At 34.2% G+C, this 23,745-nt stretch overlaps 1 protein-coding gene across 1 annotated transcript in view; it reads right to left on the bottom strand.

The window, feature by feature from the left end:
• The window catches only part of LOC122220000 (CD2 associated protein), a 137,398-nt gene that overhangs the window by 5,736 nt on the left and 107,917 nt on the right, over window positions 1–23,745 (bottom strand). The window contains exons 12-16 of the mRNA XM_042938997.1: window positions 15,827–15,992; window positions 15,292–15,434; window positions 5,925–6,037; window positions 5,113–5,214; window positions 3,209–3,390 (exon numbers count right to left, since the gene is read on the bottom strand). Coding sequence (XP_042794931.1) covers window positions 3,209–3,390; window positions 5,113–5,214; window positions 5,925–6,037; window positions 15,292–15,434; window positions 15,827–15,992 — 706 coding nt within the window. The remainder of the gene's footprint in view (window positions 1–3,208; window positions 3,391–5,112; window positions 5,215–5,924; window positions 6,038–15,291; window positions 15,435–15,826; window positions 15,993–23,745) is intronic.

Below are 23,745 nucleotides of genomic sequence, written 5' to 3'. Positions count from 1 at the left end.
ATATTGAGAGTTTCTACTGTTTCAGCTGACTATAATTTTTTAAATATTTAACTCAAATTTATCTACAGTTTATTTTGGTATATGATAGAAAATGTGCTAAAATATTAACTTTGTATTTCAAAATGTTATCACTAAATTAAATAATGCTTCCTTTTTCTAATTATTCTATTATTCTGAGTTTATTATATTTATACCTAAATGAAGATATATTCCTAAAATATTTATCCTGCTCTGTTTATCTATATTTGTAATAGCATTACATCATTCTATTTGCTCTTTGATCTGATAATTTAGTACCACTCTCACATTTTTATTGTTCTTTTTAAAAACACGTTTATAATATAAAATTTTTATGTAACATTGTTTCCTTTTTACAGGAACAGATCAAACTATGTATCTTGTTCTGTAACTTTTCAACTAAAGAAAGAAATTACTAATATATTTGTCAATCTTTCCATGTCAATATCATTTAAATTTTTTAAATGATTTGTTCCAAACATTTTAGATTTTAATACTGAATGCATAAAGACTCTGGATGTATTTGTAAGCTATAAAGATATAATCATAAAACAAAAACCCTGGAACTCCAAGTCAGCTTAAGAAATAAGTTATTATTACCAGTACCTCTGATACTCAGTGTCCCTCAAATCTATTTCCCCCTCTCCTTCATAGGAAAAGTTTTAGAGTATTTATTATTTCTTTTCTTTCTAATTTTACCACATATATGAATATATCTTGAAACAACACACTTACTGTTTGATTTCAAACTTTACGTAAATACTGTAGCATGTCGCTCTCTGACTTGCCTTCTCCACCCTCAATCTTTTTCAGATTAATTACATGTTGACATATGTAGTCGTAATCCATTTATTTTTTATTGCTGTACACTGTATAGTATTTTGTTGTATCAACATACCAGTATGTATTTATCCATTATCCTGTGATGCCTGTATTTTTCAGATTAAAAAATCTGCTATCCATTTCATTTTCCCAGAGGAAACAAGACTTTGAAAACATTTGGCCTTTGGAAAGACTTCTAAAATATCTGATATATATGTTTTAAAATATATATAAATCATAAAGATTTTATTCATCCAATAGCTAATTTAAGAACACGTACAGGCAAGGGCACCTGGGTGGCTCAGTCAGTTAAGCATCTCCCAGTGTCTCTGTGCTGACAGCTCAGAGCTTCCAACATGTTTCGGATTCTGTGTCTCCCTCCCTCCCTCCCTCCCTCCCTCCCTCCCTCCCTCTCTCTCTCTCTCTCTCAAAAATAAACGAACATTAAAAAAACACTACAGGCAATTTGTAAACATAATTATTAGTTCATTAAAAATAGCATACTTGGTATCAAAAATGTAAATGCCAAAATCAACAAATTAGGAGAGTTCTCTAACTCATACATGGGTGGTATTCAATAAATACTTACTAGATGAATGAACTTACGATTTATACTGTGTATATTGTGGAATCTGTGAAAAAAATCTGCAGGACTCAGATAAACTGAAGGATTCAAGAAAAGGCCCATCATGTGTCAAATTATAAACACACTCTCTCTAATATATATACACATAAGTACGTTTATTTAAGTAGTCATTCAAGGTAAATTTTTTTGTTTCTACCTAAAGAGACATTTATAAAAGTGCTCTGCAACTATAAATACGTCATACTGTTAATCTCAATATTGTTTTTAATAAACAACCCAATGCAAATGAGAATTGAGGGAGAAATGATAAATTCAGCTCAGAGGTAACCTGGTTTCTGGCAATGACTTTTTTTAATGTTTATTTTATTTTTGAGAGAGAGAGAAAGAAAGGGTGCCATCGCGCGCGCACGCGCGCGCACACACACACACACACACACACACACACACACACACACGAGCAGGAGAGGGGCGGAGTGGGGGCAGACAGAGGATCTGAAGCAGGCTCCGTGCTGGGAGCAGACAGCCCAATGCAGGGGGACTTGAACTCACAAACCAAGAGATCATGACCTGAGCCGAAGTCAGACACTCAACTTAATGAGCCACCCAGGCGCCCCTCTGGCAATGACTTTTATTCCAGATTTCGGATTCCATCAAATACTTTTAGAGGCTACAAGGGAAGCTGAGACAGGGGAAGAGAACCTGAGCCCTCAGCCTCAGTTCAGTTAGATCAGCTGATCTCTGATTCGTTTTACCTACTGGTCCTTTGCAGAATTATGTTTAAAATGTTAACAAGTTTTAAAATTCAAATAATAATGGTTATAGAAAATATCTCTAAACCAACAGAAAATGGATTTGAGTTGTAGCTCTGCCTTTTAAGAACTGTGTAATCTTGGGGCGCCTGGGTGGCTCAGTCGGTTAAGCGGCCGACTTCGGCTCGGGTCATGATCTCGCGGTCCGTGAGTTCAAGCCCCATGTCGGGCTCTGTGCTGACAGCCCAGAGCCTGGAGCCTGTTTCAGATTCTGTGTCTCCCTCTCTCTGACCCTCCCCTGTTCATGCTCTGTCTCTCCCTGTCTCAAAAATAAATAAAACGTTAAAAAAAAAAATTAAGAACTGTGTAATATTAGGTAAAGAGCTTTATCTCTCTGAACCTTTCTCTCTTTAGTTAAAAGAAGAGAGGGGGGCTATCAGAGGTGACCTTTTACATTTATTCTGGCTCTAGACAGTCCCTAACTTTCACTTAGGATCTCATCATACGCCATTACCAAAAGTTTCAGAGTTAAGAGAACAGCCTTAGAAATCACCTAAACACAACCCATTGGTTTTATTTAAATACCAATCTCAACCCTAGCAGAGACAGTGATCCAGTTCCTCTGAAAAGTAAATCTACATATAGATACACTCCAGATCTAAAATACAATTGGTGTTGGGATGAGCATTGGGTGTTGTATGGAAACCAATTTGACAATAAATTTTATATTTAAAAATAAAAAATAAAAAAAAATAAAATAGGACTTTTCCTAATATTTTTGAGACTAATTAACTCCTTTGTTTGACCAGAAAATTTGTACCCTTAAATTATACCTACATATTATACCTTTTCTATAATCAAGCTACAAGAACAAATTTTCAAATTCAAGATTTTTGCAGAGTACTATTAATGAAAATTTCACTGAAAATATACTTGCTTATACCAGAAATTTGGCAGATTACATCTCTGCTTGACATGAAAGAATTCTTTACATACTTGTAAGTAGTATTGAAAGAAAACAAGGACTACTTACCCATGATCCTTTTTCAGCGCTTCTACAATGCACAGCAATTCAATAATCTGAGCTCTAAGTTCATCCAAGGGATTTTGTTTCCCATCATCTGATTCTACTTTAGCTTTGATTTCCAATGGAGTTAAAAAAGCAGCTGTATTTGGTTTAGAAGCACTTGAAGGTGTTGAAGGGTACACAGATGGCTGAAAACATAATAGCAAATGTTAATTTATTGTATTTATACTTATAAAACTTTCATAAAAATTTTTATAGCAAGGAGATAATTAAAATAATACTTCAAGATAAATGATAAACTTGAAAATTCAAAAATCAGTTTGATAATATTCACAACTGGTAAAACCACCAAACCACCAAAGAATAAACCTGCAATCACTAGGGGTTTATGTGAGAAATGTCAAGGGCTTTATCAATAAAAAGAACAAAAAAGTGGAAAAGAAAAGAAAAATCTATTAGATTTATCTTACGAATGGTTTTCCCAGTGGCGCATCTAGAGACAAGAATATATCAGCATTTTTAAGGTGCTGTGGGTTTTTTTTTTAATGTTTATTTACTTTGAGAGAGCAAGAGAATGCGCATACACACACGAACAGGGTTGGGTAGAAAGAGGGAGGGTGAGAGAGAGAATCCTAAGCGGGCTCCATGCAGTCATGTCCGTGCAGAACCCGACACAGGGCTCAATCCCATGAACCATGAGATCATGAACTGAGTCAAAATCAAGAGTTGGATGCTTAATGGCCTGAGCCGTCTGGGTGCCCTGTGTCCCATTAGGGTGTTGTTTTGATCCTCCATATTACATATCCTAAGAGGTTCACTTAAAAGTAATTATGAACAATTTAGCAAGGCATTAACATCAATCCACGGCCTGATGCTCTTGGAGTATTTCACTAAAGTAATACGAAATAGAATTTCAGTCTAATGATGACAGTTGAGAGAATCAGATTAAATGTATCTGATAAATTTTAGCAGTAGCCAAATGCCCGGGAATGAATTTAAGGAGGAAACATGAACTTGAATTTAAGATGTGTATAGGATGTGATAATACTATCTTACATAAAAATGACAAGAGTTTAGAAGAGTCTTAACACCATGTAATAAATGGAAGAATCCATGTATTCTGCCATTATTCCAGGATATATTCAGTGCTCATTATGGTGCCAAACAACAAGCTAGGTTAGGAATAAACAAGTGATGGCCTCTGGAACACAGAGTGTACGTTTAATGGGAAAGTGAAACAGATGGGCACGCCTGGGTGGCTCAGTCAGTTAAGCATCCGAATTAGGTTCAGAACATGATTTCGCAGTCTGCAAGTTCCAGCCCTGCATCGGGCTCTGTGCTGACAGCTCAGAGCCTGGAGCCTGCTTGGGATTCTGGGTCTCCCTCTCTCTCTGTCTCTGCACCTCCCCTGCTTACACTCTTTCTAAAATAAATAAACATTAAAAAAAAAAGAAAATGAAACAGATGGATGAGCTATGCCTTAAAAAATAGTATGAAGTATTTAACATTTATATTACTCATTTACAATAAGGTCCTCTACAAAATGAGCTACAGAGGATAGTGTGACTTTCATAACTCAATTTTTTAGCAGGAATTATTTTATTTCTTGGTAGAAACAACTTTTTTCTTAAATACAATTTAAGGGATGCCTGGGTGGTTCAGTTGGTTAAGCGTCTGACTCCTGGTTTCAGCTCAGGTCATGATCTCATGGTCCATGAGTTTGAGCCCCGTTTGGGATTATCTCTCTCTTCCTCTCTCTCTGCCCCTCCCTTGTTGTGCTTTCTCCCAAAAATAAGGAAAGAAAGGAAAGAAGAAAGAAGAAAGAAGAAAAGACACTTTAAATTCCACAATTTTGCTATTCACAAAGAATCCTACAAATTATATAAATCTTGGGCCACAATTCAGCTCACCTTTGGAGAGTAGCATGAATCCTTTTTAAATTCAGATGGCTTTAAGTTGGCACTATCTTCTTCTTTTGGTAACTTCAAGATTTTTTCTGGGCTTTGAGTTGGCTAAATGATTTTTTTAAATCAAGAAACAGAACATACCAAAAAAGGAAAAGGCAATAAACATTTGGATAATAAACTAAGTAACTATTATCACTGTTTTTAGCAGTAGCAGCTACTATTCCAGATATTCCATCATTGTTAACAGGATAGTATGTAATTTCAAGCTGAACAACAAACTTGCATGTCTTCAAGGTAAAAATAGCCTGCCTCTTCGCAACAAAAATTTTCTCTACTTAAGTAATTTAAAAGCACTGCAACACTTAAGAGCTAGTGTATTAAGGCACTACCAGTATCCCAGGCAAAGTCCAGAAAGCATAAAAAGAAGCCACACATTTTGATACCAGCATTCATACTACCAAAAAACCACTGACTATTGCACAGGAGAAAAATGTTTTCATTCCTTCCTAAAGTGAATAGGTACCACTCAATTCTAATTATTGTTGTTAGATGGGTAGATTACACAGATACTCTGACCTCTTTTGACACTGTGCTTTTGTGGTTATGGTCTCAGGACAATTCTTTATTCCTGATTCTGTAACCTTCCATTCCAAGTCTCTCTGCAATGAACATAACCTCGTATCTCCCTAAATATAACCAACCATTTGCCACTTAAGTATCACAGCTATCTTCCTGATTTTTAAACTTTGGTGGAGGCATAAATCCTCCCTCATTCTTAGAAACTTTTGTGTTTTACAACAGCAAGTGTAACTCACGGAATGTCCACCATTGAAGCGGCCAGGTAACCTTCTTCCAGGCATTTTCGGCCTATTTGCAGTGAGATGTAGCAAGTTTTCTGAGGAAGCTATGTCATCAAAATTTAGAAGATCTGGAGAATAAAATTAAACACATCTACTAAGAGATAACTACATTTTAAAAGATAAAAAAGAATGTTTCTGGATTTTTAACAAACTATACATTAAAAAGAGTACCACTAGGACTCACAAGTTAACCTGTGCTTTTCATATGCATTTGGAAAACAACACTCACCCTTAGAAACAAACATCCTCTTTACTGAATACATTTTAGAAGACTTTATTAACAACATAGAGTTCCTGTTTCTAATAGAGACTTAGACTTCAACAAAAGTTCTTACTGAAACATATAAATCTGAACCCAAAATTGTGGCATCATAAAAAAGCTTGTAATCTTAAGTCTTGCTTGTTTAAAAAATAAAAAAAGCATAATCTACTTCAACTCATAATTGATTACAATATATCAGAAACTCAACACATAAAATTTGTCTTAAATTTCAAGTAGTATCCTAATATTCGAATTTTAAGGACTCAACTGTATGCTTTCCAATTGCATTTCTCAATGTAAAGTGAAAGCATAATGAGTCTTTATATGTGTGTGTGTGTGTGTGTGTGTCTGTGTGTGCACAGCATGTTGTAGCTGGGATTCAAACTGTTCATAGTTCACTGCACTTTTGCTTAGACATTACCATGTTTAGGAACTATAAGTTACAAATCGAAGGCAAACTGGGTATCAAGGAAAAACGCTACAAGGATGGTTCACATGTTTCCCCACCATCAGAGGCTGGTTAACTTTTGATTCAGTAACTTGGGTTTAAAGCCTATGTAATTCGTATCTCTGAAACAATGGTATATACTATCTTCCCTTTTTCTAGATGATCTAGAAAACCTTGCTGAAAGAGGTGATCTTTAATTTTGAAGCCTAGAAATCTGTAAGTGATCCAAGTATCCTAAGGATAACTCCAGACATTTCCATTGTCAATGTAATCTTCCTTTATCCTACATTCCAAACTAAGGCTATCAATCACAGTCAAGATAACTGATATGCCAACAGCTATCTTTGGTTTAGAAGACAGAAAAAATTCTGTATATTACCATTGCCTGGATATTTATAATGTTTTCTGTCGAATATTTAAATATCCAAACTCAGTGATTTGTATTTCTTAACAGACATCTACAAATAGTTACTATTACTCCCCTCAAAGCTTATTCATCAATTTTCATATTCAAAGTAATTAATTTAGAAAAAAATTTTAAGGGTTAACAAAGGTATCACTGTTTGACAATATGCATTTTATAACAAATTTAAGGATCTGTTGATCTGTTAATTCTTTTCCATTTTCACATTCTGGATTACTTTGTGTGTTCTATCTTCTATCTAGTCATGAGGTTAATACATCACAAGAGGCAATCAAAGGAGTTTAATTTTGGTCTTGAGTCTTGATAATTGTTCATATGTACTTATAAAATATAATAAACCATAATAAGAGACACAGTGGCTTTAATGGCAAATGCATTATATAATGTGAAAGACCTTAAGTTTAAATATATTTTTAAATATTTCACTTTATTTGTAAATTTCATAAAGAAAACCAATATTTAAAAGATGTTAAAAACTTGCTATGGTTTGAAGGGTTAAAAAATGCTGAGGGGTGCCTGGTTGAGCATTCCAACCGACTTCAGCTCAGGTCATGATCTCACAGTTCATGAGTTCCAGCCCTGCATCGGGCTTGCTGCTATCAGCACAGAGACCGCTTTGGATCTTCTGTCTCCCCCACCCCCCCTAACCCCTCTTCAACTCCTATGCTCTCTCTTTCTCTCTTTCAAAAATAAACATTAAAAAAACTGCTGATACATGTGAGTATTGACAACCGACACAAAAATCTAGAAAAGTACAATCCAATAATTTTGGCATGTGAAGATTATTTTCAAATGCATATTTAAGCAACTTGCAGAAAGAAAAAGAAACAAACAGAAAAACATAGGAATGAAGAGAAATGAAACTGAAAGGATAAATAAAAGGTAGATCTATAAAATTATAGACCATGCTCATGTAAAAATGCCTTCCATATGTCCAGTTTGGGGCTACAACACCAAGACAAATAATTTTACTATTCTAAAACTCTCTCAGGTCCTCCATTTAAGCCATCAGGTTAGTAAAATAGTGCACATTTTGGACTCATGATCTACTTGAACACATTTAAATTTGCCTAAGAGTGATAAGAGTAGATTTATACTGTACACATGGCATGAAAGGCATGATAGTCACTTAACTCTTGCAATTACGTTGCCCCTCTGCCAGCCATTTACATTTCTACATATTGTCTAAGAAGACATGGAATTTTAAAAAGTCAAACTGAAATATCAAATTTTGGGAGAAAATAAATGGACTTTTGCAGTTTTCAATTACAAAAAAAACTTTTACCAAAAGAATATCTCACACTAATCAGGAAAAATTTTCCAACATCAGTTTTGTTTTCAAATGGAAAACCAAAAGGGTTAGAATAGACAGACAAACATGTACACTTTTAGTACAATTACAAAGAAAAATCAATGTGCACCACCTATTTATATTGAATATATTGTTTTGATTTCTTTTATAAATTGTCATCTTACCAAAATGGAGAAAGGTAGGATAATTTCCTGACACGTAAGAAGGGAAACATGGCAAACAGGCTAGGAAACAAAATCTGGAAAGAAAAGTCAAGGATAGGAATGTCTAGAAAAAAGACTAAACCAAAAAAATTATTTTACAAAGCAGGAAAAAAGAACAGCTGTAGAATGAATAGAACCATTTAAATGTTTAGCATATACCTACTGCAGTTTATCTAAACTTACATAAGACGTGTGGTAGATTTTAGATTTATTGTCTTTTCAAAAGAAAAAACGATGACTAGTATTAATTTCAATACACCATTAAGTAGAAAGAAGCCTTTTTAAAATTACTCACTGAACACCAACACAGCTTCGAAAGGAGTTTTAGTAAAAAATTAGAGGTGAGAGTAATAAATTGATAGTTAACATATCAACAATTCATTAATATAGTTAGAACTAAAATTAAACTACCTTTCAGTCAAGTTTTAGTCTTTAGCGTATGACAGTAATTACAATGAAAAAGGCAATTTTAATTCTCTGGTATAATAAAAGAAAACTAGGACAAACAGTATTTTTAAATATCACTATAAAAATACAACTTATGCAACATTTAAAATCACATAATACATAAATGAAACTTCAATTATGCTTTATATGATACTCTCTATAAACATCAAGAAAATTATTATAAGAAAATAATTTTAATCTCTGCTCTTATTCTCCAGGTAAGTTCCACATTTTTGGGTGTGTTTTGTTTTTGTATATAGACTCATTTTTTATAGTGTGTACCACTCAACAAGTAGGCATCTTATTAGAAAAATTCCACCTTGAATTCTTTCTGGAAGAAATATATGAATAAATATTGGGAAAGCAATCAAACAAAAATAGATCAATTATCAAGCAAACCTAAAGAGAAAGAATATTTCACCATTTAACAATGTAATGCTTTGGGATCAAATAATGTTATACATCTCTACAACTTCCTTTTAACCCAAGAATTTATCACAGAAAGTCAAAAAGGATAAAATACTACACTATAAGCATACTTCATTAGCTGTGCTTTCTCACTGTAATAGGTATGTTACCACTAAATTTTCTATCTTATATTTTAAGACTAATTTTTAAATCAATGTTATGTCCCAGAAAGCTTACTACTTTAGAAATATTTAGACCATGTGAACTTTATAATTAACCAGTGGTAGCAGTGAGATTATTCTAAACTAATTTTTGATGAAGTGCTTGAAAAAGAGGGGAAAAATTAAAACATGTTTCTAACAACTATGCAATTTATAGTACTACCTTATATGTGAGAATATATACTGAAGGACATTTATTTTTAAAATAGTTTACAAATGGCTTCATATACAGGAAAGTCATATCTGAGAGGAGTGTTACAGATTTACATCCTCTACAGATGAGAGCAGAAACAGGAAACAGGATTAACAGAGGAAAGGGAAAGAATGGAAATAACACTTTATAACAACTTCCACATCACATATTCTAGTAGATACATTGGACCAATTGTTATTTAAGCTAGAAAACAGATTAAGAAACAAGACCATGATCAATGAGCTGATAATTTAAAACCCCCATTTTTAATAGCGAAGTCAGTGTCCTTATTACTGTATCATCACCTGAAATTATTTTATGTAATAATGAGATTCTAAGAAGATCTTCATGTATGTTTTAAACTTTCTGAAACATGTGAAAGGTCAAGTTTCACATACCATTTTAAAGATATGAAACCTCAAACTGAGCCAAAAATATAAATTAAAATATATCTAAACCTACTGCCAAATCTGAAGTTATCTGATGCAGGACAGTATTTTTTTTAAGGTGTCAATACCTCAAAAAAAGGATTTCAAACCCTTTTATGCTACAAATACTAAAAACATAACATTCCAATAAAAAAAGGCAATGAGGAACAGCCTGAGTTGAAGTTTGAAACATGAGCTGTATGTTATCAGCAGCCAGGCCTTTTGTCTTAGAATAGTACTTGTGACTAAAATAATACCTGGGTATACTTGCTCAGTAAATATTTTCTATGTAATATAAACAAAATTTCCAAAATTTACAGGCATATCTCATTTTACTGCACTGTGCAGATACTACATTTTTTTACAAATTGAAGGTTGGTGGCGCCCCTGTGTTGAGCAAGTGTATCGGTGTCCTTTTTCCAACAGTATTTCCTGAGTTTCCATGTCATATTTTAGTAATTCTCGCACTATTTCAAACTTTCTCATTACTATTGTATTTGTTATGGTCATCTGTGATCAGTGATCTTTGGTATTACTATTTTAACTGTAATGAACCGTGCCTACATAAAATGTTGAACTGAATCCGTAAGTGATGTGTGTGTTCTGACTGCTCCATGGAGAAGCTGTTTCCCATCTCTCTCCCTCTCTCTGAGCTTCCCTATTCTCTGAGACACCGAAATGGGGCAATTAATAACCTTACAGGCCTCCAAGTGTTGGAGTAAAATGAAGAGTCACACATATCTCACTTTCAGTCAAAAGCTAGAAATGATTAAGCTAAGTGAGGAAAGCATGCAGAAAGACGAGACAGGCCAAGAGCTAGGCCAATTATGCCACCTAGCCAAACTGCAAACGCAGAGGAAAAGTTCATGAAGGAAATTAAGTGTTACTCTAATGAATACATAAATGAGAAGAAAGCAAACAGACTTATTGCTGATAGGGAGAAAGTTTTAGTGATCTGGATAGAATATCAAATCAGCCACAACATTCCCTTAAACCAAAGCCTAGTCCAGAGCAAGGCCCTAATTCTTCAATTCTGGGAAGGTTGAGAGAGGTGAGAAAGCAGCAGGAAAAAAGTCCTGAAGCTAGCAGAAGTTGGCTCCTGAGGTTTAAGGAAAGAAGCCGTCTCCACGAAAAAAGACCACAGGCAAAGCAGCAAGTGCTGAGGTAGAAGCTGCAGCAAATTATACAGAAGATGTAGCTAATTAATGAAGGTGGCTTCACTAAACAACAGATTTTCAACGTAGATGGAACGGCCTTGTATTGGGAGAAGATGCCATTTGGAACTTTCATAGCTAGAGAGGAGAAATCAACGTCTGGGCTCAAAGCTTTAAAGGACAGGCTGACACACTTGTTAGGGCAAATGCAGCTGGTGACTTGAAGTTGAAGTCAGGGCTCATTTACCATTTTGAAATTCCTCAGGCCCTTAAGAATTATGCTAAATCTGGGTTGGCTAGTTGGCTCAGTCAGATAAGGGCCCAACTCTTTGATTTCAGCTCAGGTCAGGACTTGGCAGTTCGTGGGATGGAGCCCAATGATGGGCTCTGCACTGACAGAACACAGCCTGCTAGGGACTGACTGACTCCCTCCCTCCCTCCCTCCCTCCCTCCCTCCCTCCCTCTCTCTCTCTGCCCTTCCCCTGCATGTGTGGGCTCTCTCTCTCTCAACATAAATAAAGTAAAAAAAAAAAAATTATGCTAAATCTGTGCTCTATAAATGAAACAAAAAAAGGACAGCAACACATTTGTTTACAACATGGTTTACTGAATATTTTAATCCCACTGTTGAGACCTGCTCAGAAAAAAAGATTCTTTTCAAAGTGTTACTGCTCATTGACAATGTACCTTGTTACTTCCCCAAGAGCTCAGATGGAGATGTACGACAAGATTAATGCTGATTTCATGCCTGCTAATATAACATCCATTCTGTAGCCCAAGGATCAAGGACTAATTCTGAATTTCTTCCAACTTTCAAGTCTTATTATCTAAGGAAAAGGCTTCATAAGACTATATATAGCTGCCATGGATGGTGATTCCTCTGATGGCTTTGGACAAAATAAATTAAAAACCTTCTGGAAAGGATTTATGATTCTAGATGCCAATAATAACATTCAGGATTCATGGGAGAGGTAAAAATACCAGCATTAACAGGAGTTTGGAAGATGTTGATTCCAACTCTCATGGATTAGTACTTTGAGGGGTTCAAGATTTCAGAGGAGGAAGTAACTGCAGATGTGGTGGAAACAGCAAAAGAACTAGAATCAAGTGGAGTCTGAAGATGGAACTGAATTGCTGCAAATTCATGATAAAACTTCATCCATGAGCAAAGAAAATGGTTTTCTGAGGTGGAAACTATTCCTGGTGAAGATGCTATGAAAATTATTGAAACGACAAGAAAACATACAGAATAGCAGATAAACTTAGTTGATAAAGCAGAGGCAGGGTTTGAGAGGACAGACTCCAATTTGGAAAAAAGTTCTACTGTAGGTAAAATGCCATCAAACAGCATCACATGCTACAAAGAAACTGTTCATGAAAGGGAGAGTCAATCGCTGTAGCAAACTTCACTGTTGTCTTACTATAGAAATTGCCACAGCCACCTCAACCCCCATCAGCCACCACCCTGATCAGTCAGCGGACATCAACATCAAGGCAGGACCCTCCACCAGCAAAAAAGTTGTAACTTGCTCAAAGCTCAGATGATGGTTAGCATTTTTTAGCTAAAGTATTTTTTAGTTAAAGTATACACATTTTTTTTAGTCATACTGCATTGCACACTTAACAGACTACAGTATAGTGTAAACATAACTTTCAAAGGCACTGGGAAACTAAAAAATTCATCCGATTTGCTTTACTGCAATATTCATTGTATTGCATGGTCTGCAATGGAACCATCAATATCTCTGTGGTGTGTCTGTGTATTTTCTGAACTTAACTGGGTGTTAGGTGTAGTACCAAAGGCAGCCTGATCGTGGGAGGAATGAAGTACAACAGTTTAGAAGTCAGATGTTAGTCTTCTGTCCTTATATACGTCTTGGCTCCTCTAACTTACTTCCTTATTCATTTGAAGAAAAAAAAATTAGGAATTTGCAAACCCTCTTTCACAAATCCTCTTTGTTTTTTAATGAAGAGTAAATAATGGCTATGGATAAAAGAAAAAATTTGGACCAAAAGCAATAAAAAAAAAAAAATTAAACTATATAACCACCAACAGTTTGACATTACTACATGTGTTATTTCTACTAAAAATGTATCAAAGGAAACAAAGCTTGCTGGTGATTATATATAGAAAAGTTTTTTAAAAGACGAAAATTTATCTTAATTTACTTAAGTTTTTAATAATTTCCATAACCTTGAGACAACTAAATAAAGCAAATAGTCAAGAATGTTATAAAGCAACAGAAAAATACAGGCTCTAAATATTACTCTTTCAGCTCCTGAAGAGACTCCTCAAAATGTAAGGCTTCTGTGATAAAGATTGCAGAAAATGGTAGAATTTCAAAAGACGATACAAATGGATTCTTTCATATAAAAATTTAAAAGTGTGCACTTAATCTTTTTTGCTGAAATATTATTTTTGCTGAAATATTATTTTGAAACATTTTAAATCAAAGAGAAAACAGTAAAAGCTGATAGAGTTATTTTTTTACTACTGGCTTCAATAAAAAATAAAGGATATTTTTTAAAAACCTGTTATAAGAAGGATTTTTATTTTTGTTTTTATTTCACCAACGGTAAACAATTTTTACCAGATAAAACACACTAAATATATTTGAGTGAATATCTCTAAAGTATAATCAACATCTCACCACTTTCCAGAAATTATTAATGAATATGGTTTCAGTCAGAGCAGGCAGGAGCCAAATATAGAATGAAAGGATCTTTATAAAATGTTCAAGTTAAAAAAACTGAAGGAGGCCATGCACAGGTCAGAGCTTTTACATTGGCAAATGACAATATGGAAAAATAATAAGATCACCTACAATTTTCAAAAGGTAGTAAGCAGCATATCTTACAATATAGTGACAAAAAAAATCTAAGCGTAATTGACCTTTAAGTCTGAATGTATTTATGAAATGTTAACATGAAGGCTAAAAAATATATTAAGACATTAAAACTTTTAAAAGAATATCATGAGCACTTTAGGGGATTTAAAGAATTCTCTTCTGATTTACATGATCTTGGACATGTAATGTGTCCAATAGTTTGATTACTTTAGACACAAAATAGCATCTGCCTTTTGGAATAACTATAAAGATAAAATAAGAATATAAATGATAAAGTGCTTGGAAAATGTAAAAGAACTAAAAATAAATGCAAAGTACTACATAATAACTATTACCACAAATGATTGTGCAATGTTTTAATACTGAGACCTTTATCAAAACTTCTGTGTTCCAAGTTTTCCATTTTACAACTAAGAGGTATAAAAGACCAGGAGACAAAAATGATTGGTTGAAAAAAATCTGTCCTAAAACTTAAGGAACAACATTTAGCTAAGGAAGTAAAGCCTGCTTATACACGCACACACGCATACACGCAGATATAAAAAGCATATTTTCCTGAACTGGAAACAAAAGTACCTTGAGATAAAGTGAAGAAGTAAAAATAATCTTCAATGTAATCTAGTGTTGGCATTAAAAATCAATGTGATCTCTTTATTCTTAATTTTTCAAACTAAAATGTATTCCTATCTGCCTAAGTTAGATAGTACAGACGTTCCATCATGAGGGGACAGAATGATAAATGGATTATCTTTTAATCCATTTCTCAGTCCTTACGTGAATCAAGTATTTTTGCCCATTTACCTTCTTTTAGTTTTATTTTTCTATTCCAGCTTCATAGATTTTAAATAAATTTTAATTAATTTCCACTGTATCTATGCAGATATAAAATGCATGCACAAATTTCTTAAATAGTTTCTGAAAATTGTATTGGCAACTTTTTTTAAATGCACCACCTTTCTACATGTTAACTTACCTGTTTCTTTAGAGCTCCTAATTGTAAATGAATCTAGGTCTACTGATTTGGGTCTAAGTGGTAACTGTTCAGAATCTAGCTTTGGTTTTGATACTGGCTCAGTTTCAAATTTTGACGAAATGGTAGAAACTTCCCCATTAATCCTGAAATGAGAAAATCAAAACATATGTAGAAATCACTTGTATATGAATAACCATTTTTTTAAATTATGAATTAATGACACTAAGGATATTATAGCATAATAGTAATTTTTTCTCTTTGTTCCACAATATTATTTCCATAAACATAAATCTCCACATTAAGACTAATCACAATAAAATCAGAAATGTAAAAACAGCCTCATCTGTGTGTATTCACCTAGTATGAATATAAAGTTAACAGTTAACAGAGAACCATTACAGTCTATAGAAAAAATCTGGAAAACAAATACTTTAGAAATGATTTTGAGATTCAGAAAAGCAGGTAATCAATAAACTTGAGACAAAGTAAATTAGCAAAAATAATCAGGTATAACTTAAAATTAGGTAAAACTTACTTGGCTGTGGGAGGTGGTGGAGGAACTGGTTTTTCAGGTCGCTTTGGGTACACGGTTCCAGGAGATCTCAATAAATTATTGGCTTTGGTGGGTGGAGTGGGCTTCTTGGGTGGGACCTGCGGAGCAGCTGGCTTAGAAGGTTTCTGCTCCAAGACTGATTTTTCATCTGATTATTTAAAAATATTTAATAAGTTATTAACAATCAAAATTATTTAGGTTCTTCTATTTCCTAAAGTTAATGTCAGGCTGGAAACATGTGAAATAGAAAGACAGAGACATTATTTGTATAAGTGTACACTGTTTTAAAGTTATAACTTAGTAAGATTAAATACCTAAAAGAGCTTATTTTGGGGGCACTTTGGTGGCTCAGTCAGTTGAGCATCCAACTCTTGATTTCAGCTCAGGTCATGATCTCACAGTGGCAGGATGGACCTGTGGGGCTCCATGTTGAGCATGGAGCCTACTTGGGATTCTCTCCCTCCTGTTCCCTCTGCCCCTCCCCTGCTTGCACTCTCAAAGGAAAAAAAAAAAAAATTAAGTTTAGTTTGGTAAGAAGGGGGACCACTAGTAAGCTTCTGAGAAACAAATAATGCCTGGTTTTTCCTGTCTTCCCAGCATCCTTTGTTTTTAGGGGTGGTATACTACTCAATACAATCACATGATTTTACTCGAAGCAGAAAGTAATATTATCTATATTCAAATCCAGACCACTTTCTGAAAGGGAAGTATAGGAAACCAGTGACATTTAATATACTTATTTAAAAGTGATCACAATGACAAAGAATGTTAACAGGATAGCTTGATTAGACACAGGAGAGAAAATTACAGGCTTGTACTTATAACCCTCATAATTGTACTAGGAATGCATTAACACAATTTCATTTTTTTCCAGTTGATTAACACACTTAAAAATCCTATGAAGTAGATAAGAAAATATGCTGGACATAAACAACACAGGGAACAGTTATGCCATGTTAATAAAAATAATTTTATCACCAAAAAGGCATGATACTATGTATAATGACATACTTGATTCCTGATCTTTCAGGTACTAAGAACAAGTATTAAAATTGACACGTGACCCTTAAATTCCAGAGAACAAACTGGTGGTTGCCAGAGGGTAAGTGGGTGGAGGCGTGAGCAAAAGAGGTTATTTTTTTAATTGACACAGGTGCATACATACTAGATATTCATGATAACACAGGAGTCGGCAAAAATGTGTCTAACACATATAATGCAAAAAGAAACTCTTATGTGCCATACTGAGTAATTTTCAAAATTTACTTGGTCTTTGTAAAGAATATCACAGGACCACAAAGAATTTCACGAGATTTCATACCAATAGGAAACTGCTGATTATGAATCTTGAATACTGCAAGCCACAGGTAACCCCTCATTCAAAATAAGAGATTTAATTTAATAATAATGAAAATACAAACTACCATTGTTTTAGTTTTACTATTTATGTATAGTTTCCTTGGATCATTTGAAAATACAGCTTAGTCTATTAAAACCACGATCATCATTTGGTACAAAAATCCAATTTTAAATGGCCTCAAAACAAACAATGCATCATATAATTACATCATAATTATACCACCCAATCCTAACTATAAACCAACATAGCCATCTGTATCAGTTGAAACAGTCAATCAAATTTTTAGAAAATATTAAGAAAGATGTTTTATATAAAATATCAGGAAAAATACTGAAGGTCAAATAGAAGTTCACTGATTAACTGAACATACTTCTTTTAACAGATACATAAATAACAGCTTGAAATCAATTAAACTGTGTAGTCTATTCTAAAACAAAAGAATACATTTAATATTCATGGAAATCAAAGGTGACAAAACTAAGATTCATCATTCCTGGTACAGCCATGACTAAATCAACTACAGTATGCTGATTTATCATATATGATGTCAATGTACGAGGTTTTATTTAGTTTTATTGAGGTGGAATTTATATAACATAAAATTAACTATTTTAAAGCGAAAAATTCAGTGCCAGTTAGTACATACAATGTTATGTAACAACCACCTTTCTCAAGTTCCAAAACTCATCACTCCAAAAGAAAAGTCTGGTTCCCGTTATTCAGTTACTCCCCATTTGCTCCTCTACCCATCCCCTGGCAATCACCAACCTCCTTCTGTCTCTTCAGATTTATGTATTCTGGGCATTTCGAATACAAGGACTCATCCAGTATGTAACCTTCTGTGTCTGGCTCATTTCCCATAGCACAGTGTTTTCAAGGTCCATTCTCAATGTAGTATGTATCATCATTTCATTCTTTTTTGTGACTGAGTAATAACCACTATATGCATACAGCACAACCCATTCATCTGTTGAAGGATATCCAGGTTTTTTCTACCTCTTGGCCATTATGAACATTTGCATGCAAATATTTGAGTATCTGTATTCCATTCTTTTGGGTAAGTATCTAGGAGCAATGGCCGGATCATATAGTAATTCCATGTTTAACTTTATGAAGAACTATCAAACTGTTTTTCACAGCAGCTGCAAGATTTTACATTCACATCAGGAGTGTTGTGAGGGGTCCAATTGCTCCATGTCCGTGTTAACACTTGTTATTTCCATTTTTATTATTAATACAACAATCCTAGTGAGTGTGAAGCAGTAGCTCATTGTCATTTTGGTTTGCAATTCCCTAATAATTAATGATGTTGAATATCTTGTCATGTACTTACTGGTCATTTGTGTATCTCCTTTGGAAAAATGCCTATTTCAGTCCTTTGCCCATTTTTGGATTAGGCTGTCTTTTTGCTGAGTTGTAATGACTCTTTATATATCATAATACCAAACCCATTATATATTCCTGATACCAAATATAGGATTTATGCAAATATTTCCTCCCATTCTTTGGTAAATCTTTCACTTTCTTCATAATGTCCCTTCAGTGCACAAAAGTCCTTAATTTTAATGAATTACAATTTAGCTTTTTCTTTTTTAAAATTAATTACTTTTTAAATTTATATCCAAGTTAGCATGTAGTACAACAATGATTTCAGGAGTAGATTCCAATGATTCATCCCCTATGTATAATCCCCAGTGTTCATCCCAACAAGTGTCTTCCTTAATGCCCCTTACCCATTTAGCCCATCCCCATTCCCACAACCCCTCCAGCAACCTTCTGTTCTCTATATTTAAGAGTCTTATGTTTTTATATTATTTTTGCTTCCCTTCCCTTATGTTCATCTGTTTTGTACCTTAAATTCCTCATAAGTGAAGTCATATGATACCTGTCTTTCTCTGATTAATTTCGCTTAACATAATACCCTCTAGTTCTATCCATGTGGTTGCAAATGGCAAGATCTCATTCTTTTTGATTGCCGAGTAATACTCCATTGTATATATATACACCACTAGTTTTTTTTTTTCTTTTGTTGTCTGAGCTTTTGGTGTCATATCTAAGAATCCATTGCCAAGCCCAAGGCGATCAAGATTTAGCCCTATGTTTTCTTCTAAGAGCTTTAGTTTTGTACCTCACAATTTAGGTGAAGGATCTATTTTCAGTCAAATTTTATATATGGTATGAGGCAGGGGTTCAATTTCATTCTTTTGTATGTGGATATCCAAGTGTGCACAGCAGAATTTCAGTTTAGGTAGAAATTCACCAAAAACAAGAAGAAATTTAAGAAAAAAAAGTCTTATGTTATTTCTTCAAATGCCCAAAGGAAGAAATATGTAAGATACAGATGTTATAATTTAAGATAGAGAAAAGAATTACCGTAAGAGTATAATTTTATTGAAAACAGCTAAAATATATGGCAGCTAAAAAAATGCCATCAAAATAAATGAAAAATTCCACATCTTATTACAGAATACAAAAATATATTATTAACACTGTATGCAGTAAATTAATCCATCTGTTAATTCAGATGAGGCTTAGTTCCCTCCTGCATGAGTAATAACAGATAAAATTCTCAAAAAACTAAAAACGGAAATACCATATGATCTAATAATTCCACTACTAGTTATTTACCTAAAGAAAATAAAAATACTAAAAGATAATATGCATCCTGGTTCATAACAGCATTATTTGCAATAGTCAAGATACAGAAGCCAGTTAAGTGTCCATCAACAGACAAATGGATAAGGAAGATGTAGTAGGGTGTTTGTGTGTGTGTGTGTGTGTGTGTGTGTGTGTGTGTGTGCGCGCGCACGCGTGCGTGTGTGTGCGTGTATGTATACATCCCATTAAAGAAACAGTTTCCTACTCCAAGTGCATAGAAATACTAGCTTATGGTATCTTGCAAAATATTTGTGGCACCGCCATCCACACAGAACTGCCTTTTTTAATACATACTGTAAAGTAGGTAGAAGTTACTAGGTAAGGTATAAGGTAATTAGATGGTAGGTTTAAGATGTAAGTTTCACTTACTGAAGAATGCCCTTTACCACTTCTCCATAGTTGCAACTTTGGTCATAAGGCAGGTACCTATCAATCTATTTCTGGATTCAAATTTAGGTAAAATGAGAGGTAGAGGTTAAGACTTACTTCTTATATGGGTATCAGTATCACTCATTTAATTCATCTTTTCGCTACTACAATGGCAACTTTGCTTATAAATCACAAGGACTTAAAGTCCTTCTAAATGCTTCTTGTTACCCTGACTACTTTGTCAGCTATTACTACAATTAGACCAGCTTTCTTTTGACTGGCATTGGTCTGGCATATTTTTGTCTACTCTTTTCATTTAATCATTCCTGAATTCTTATCATTAAGATATGTCTCTTGTTAGCAGAATATGGTTGGATTTCTTTTTTTTTGTTTGTTTGAGTCTAACAATTTTTCTTTTAACTGGAATGTTTAGTCCAGTTATATTTTCTGTAATTACTTAGTATTTATTTTTTCTTGCTTGGTCTGTTTCATTTTCTCTCCTTGCTTTTTTGTATTTTCATTATTCTATGTTCTCCCATTACCTTTTTATACATTATTTTATTTTTTTGTAACTGCCTAGAGATTATAGCACATATCCTTGAAGTCATATATAAATTTTTCTACTGGCCCTAACACTTTAACTCGATTTACACCCCTGCTGCCTTGTTGCATTTTTATTTCTATAAATGCCCAGAAGGGATTATTAACATTTTATACAGTAAATATTTAGATTTACCTATCTATTTAAGCATTTTTTAAAGTGTATTTATTTTGAAAGAGGTAGAGCGAGGGAACGCACACACGTGCAAACGGGAGAGGGGCAGAGAGAGGAGACAGAGAGTCCCAAGCAGGCTCTGTGCTGCCAGCTCACTGCCCGACTCAGGGCCTGACTCATGAATCATGAGATCTTGACCTGAGCTGGAAATCAAGAGGTGGAAGCTTAACCAACTGAGCTACCCAAGCATCCCTATTTAAGCTTTTCTGTTGCTCTTGATTTCTGGATCTCCCAGTTGGTATTTGGAATCATTTCCATTCTGCCTGAATAACATCCTTTAAAACTGCCTAAAGTACTGGCATGCCAGTGATAAATTCTCTCAGATTTGACTGGCCTAAAAATGTCTTACTTCATCTTTTTTCCCCAAAGATATTTTCATTGGCAATATAATTATAGGTTAGCAGTTATTTCCTTTAACACTTTGGTGACATGATTCCATCGTCTTTCAGCTTCAAACTTTTTCCAATGAGAAGCAACTGTCACTCTTATTTTTGTTACTCTAAAATTAAATGTGTCTTATTCTCTGGCTGTTTTCAATATTATTTTTTGCTTATAGCAGCATGACTAATAGTGAGTATATGGAGTAGTTTTCTTTGTATATATCCAGACTGGGCTCCACAGTATTTCTTGATTCTGTAGCTTTCTGCTTCATCATTTTTGGAAGACTGGAAACCATTATACCTTCAAATAAGGTTTCTAGTCCCTTCTCTCTCCTCCCCATCTGGATCTTCAATTACATGTACATTAAACCTTTTCATTCTATTCTATATGTCTATTAAGATCTTTTCTATATTTTCCATCTTTCTTCCCACCATAAGCTTCAATTCAGAAATTTTCTTTTGAAAACACACACACATATATATTAACATATACCCACACACATATATCATATACAGTTGACCCTGAACCACATGTTTGAACTGTGCAGGCCTACCTATATACAGATTTTTTTAAATACAGTCCAGTACTATAAAGGTATTTCTTCTCCCTTATGATTTTAACATTTTTTTCTACTTTACTGTGAGAATACAGTACATATTATATATAACGTACAAAATATGTGTTGATCGATTGCTGTTATCAGTAAAACTTCTGGTGAACAGTAGGCTATTGGTTAAGTTTTTGTTGAGTCAAACTTGTACGTACAGTGGGCCAGCGCCCCAACCCCTGCATTGTTCAAGGGTCCACTGTATATTTTATAGTTACACAAATTCATTTACACTTACATGGTTTTTAGTTATGCCAAAATTATCAATCACATCTTTTATTATTTTGAACATAAATTAGGCATAGATACTTTATAGCCTGTGTCTGATATTTCAAATACCTAGAACACTGTGGACCAGGTTTATTTTCTGTTTCTAGTCATGTGTCGTATCTCCAAGTATGTCTGGTTATTTCTCTATGAGTAAGAGACATAAAACATTTGTGTGAAAATATACAAAGATAATTTAAAATTCTAGATGATGTCTTCTTCTCCAGGGAATAAGGGTTTACTTTGCTTCAGGCAGCAAGGCGAAGCCACGGTAAAATCCCAGAGCACCTTCTCTTCCAATCAGACTGAGACAATCAGCACGTGGGCTTCAGTACTTTTGAGAGCTAGTTCTACTTCCATTTCACACTTCTCATTAAACGGAGTCTTTTTTGGAACCCAATTAAAGTTCAAGAGTCTACTAATGTATCTCCTTTTCTGTGGGCCCCAAACTCCAATTTTTGTCTTCTCAAACCCAAAAATACATTGAAAGTTGTTTTCATAGTCTTAGCTAGCACTTTCAGAAATGGCAAATGCCTCAAAAGGAAACACAGGCTCAAATGCCAGACTCACTTTCCTGGGCTCCCCTCCTCTCCTACAACTTGAGCCTGTAATTTCTTGTACCCTTCATAGCTCTCCTATGTCTAGTATATATGTATATATTTCACACAACCTTTCCAGTTATTCTCACTCAGATCATTCTCTGCCTGTCTATATGATCACTCATCAGTTTTCTTCAAGAGTTCCAGTTCATCTAACAATTTCTTAAATGTACACATTCTAAGACTCTAAGCTAAACTCTTCCTATTCTGATTTTAAGCAACCTTCTTGAACAACCTTACCTGTATCCATAAATTTAACTAGCTAACTTCCAAGACAGCACCTTACAAATAAATGCTTAATACAAACTCTCAACAAGATTCATCCCATATTTCCTATATTCATATCAAATCGTGTATCAAAAGCTGAACTCATGTATTTTCTCCTAGAAACTGTCTTTATTTTATTTTATAAATCATATCTCATTTTCCCATCCTCACAACCTTTAGGATCTAATTAGTCAACAAGATGTACTACCATAAACCTAAACCACCTCCCTTATGGGAGAGCCTGAATATATCTCAACATCTTTAGCAGATATGTAGCTGATTCACTCAAATCTATCCTACCTTCATACGATCATACCAAGCTATTAAATAGACAGCATTCTTTTTACATTTATCTGGAATTGAACATGTACCCCAAATTGGTCCAAGAAACTGAAAAGGACTTACTTTCCACAGATGTGCAGAGATTTTCCTCTTTCCTATTAAATGGACAAAATATCAAGTTGCCCTGATTGTCACAGTCAGCATTCCTGTGACCTCAAGGGAAACCAATCTGAAGACAAAGTAGACACTAAAGAGGCAAATGGAGAGATATAATCCAGGTCCATAATGAAATTATTCAATGGAGGGTCATAAGACTCCTACTTCTAGACTTCCAAT

The sequence above is a fragment of the Panthera leo genome, chromosome B2 (assembly GCF_018350215.1).
Source record: "Panthera leo isolate Ple1 chromosome B2, P.leo_Ple1_pat1.1, whole genome shotgun sequence".
NCBI classification, from domain to species: domain Eukaryota; kingdom Metazoa; phylum Chordata; class Mammalia; order Carnivora; family Felidae; genus Panthera; species Panthera leo.
Note: the sequence above shows the minus strand (reverse complement) of the source record. Positions and strands in the feature narration are given on the sequence as shown.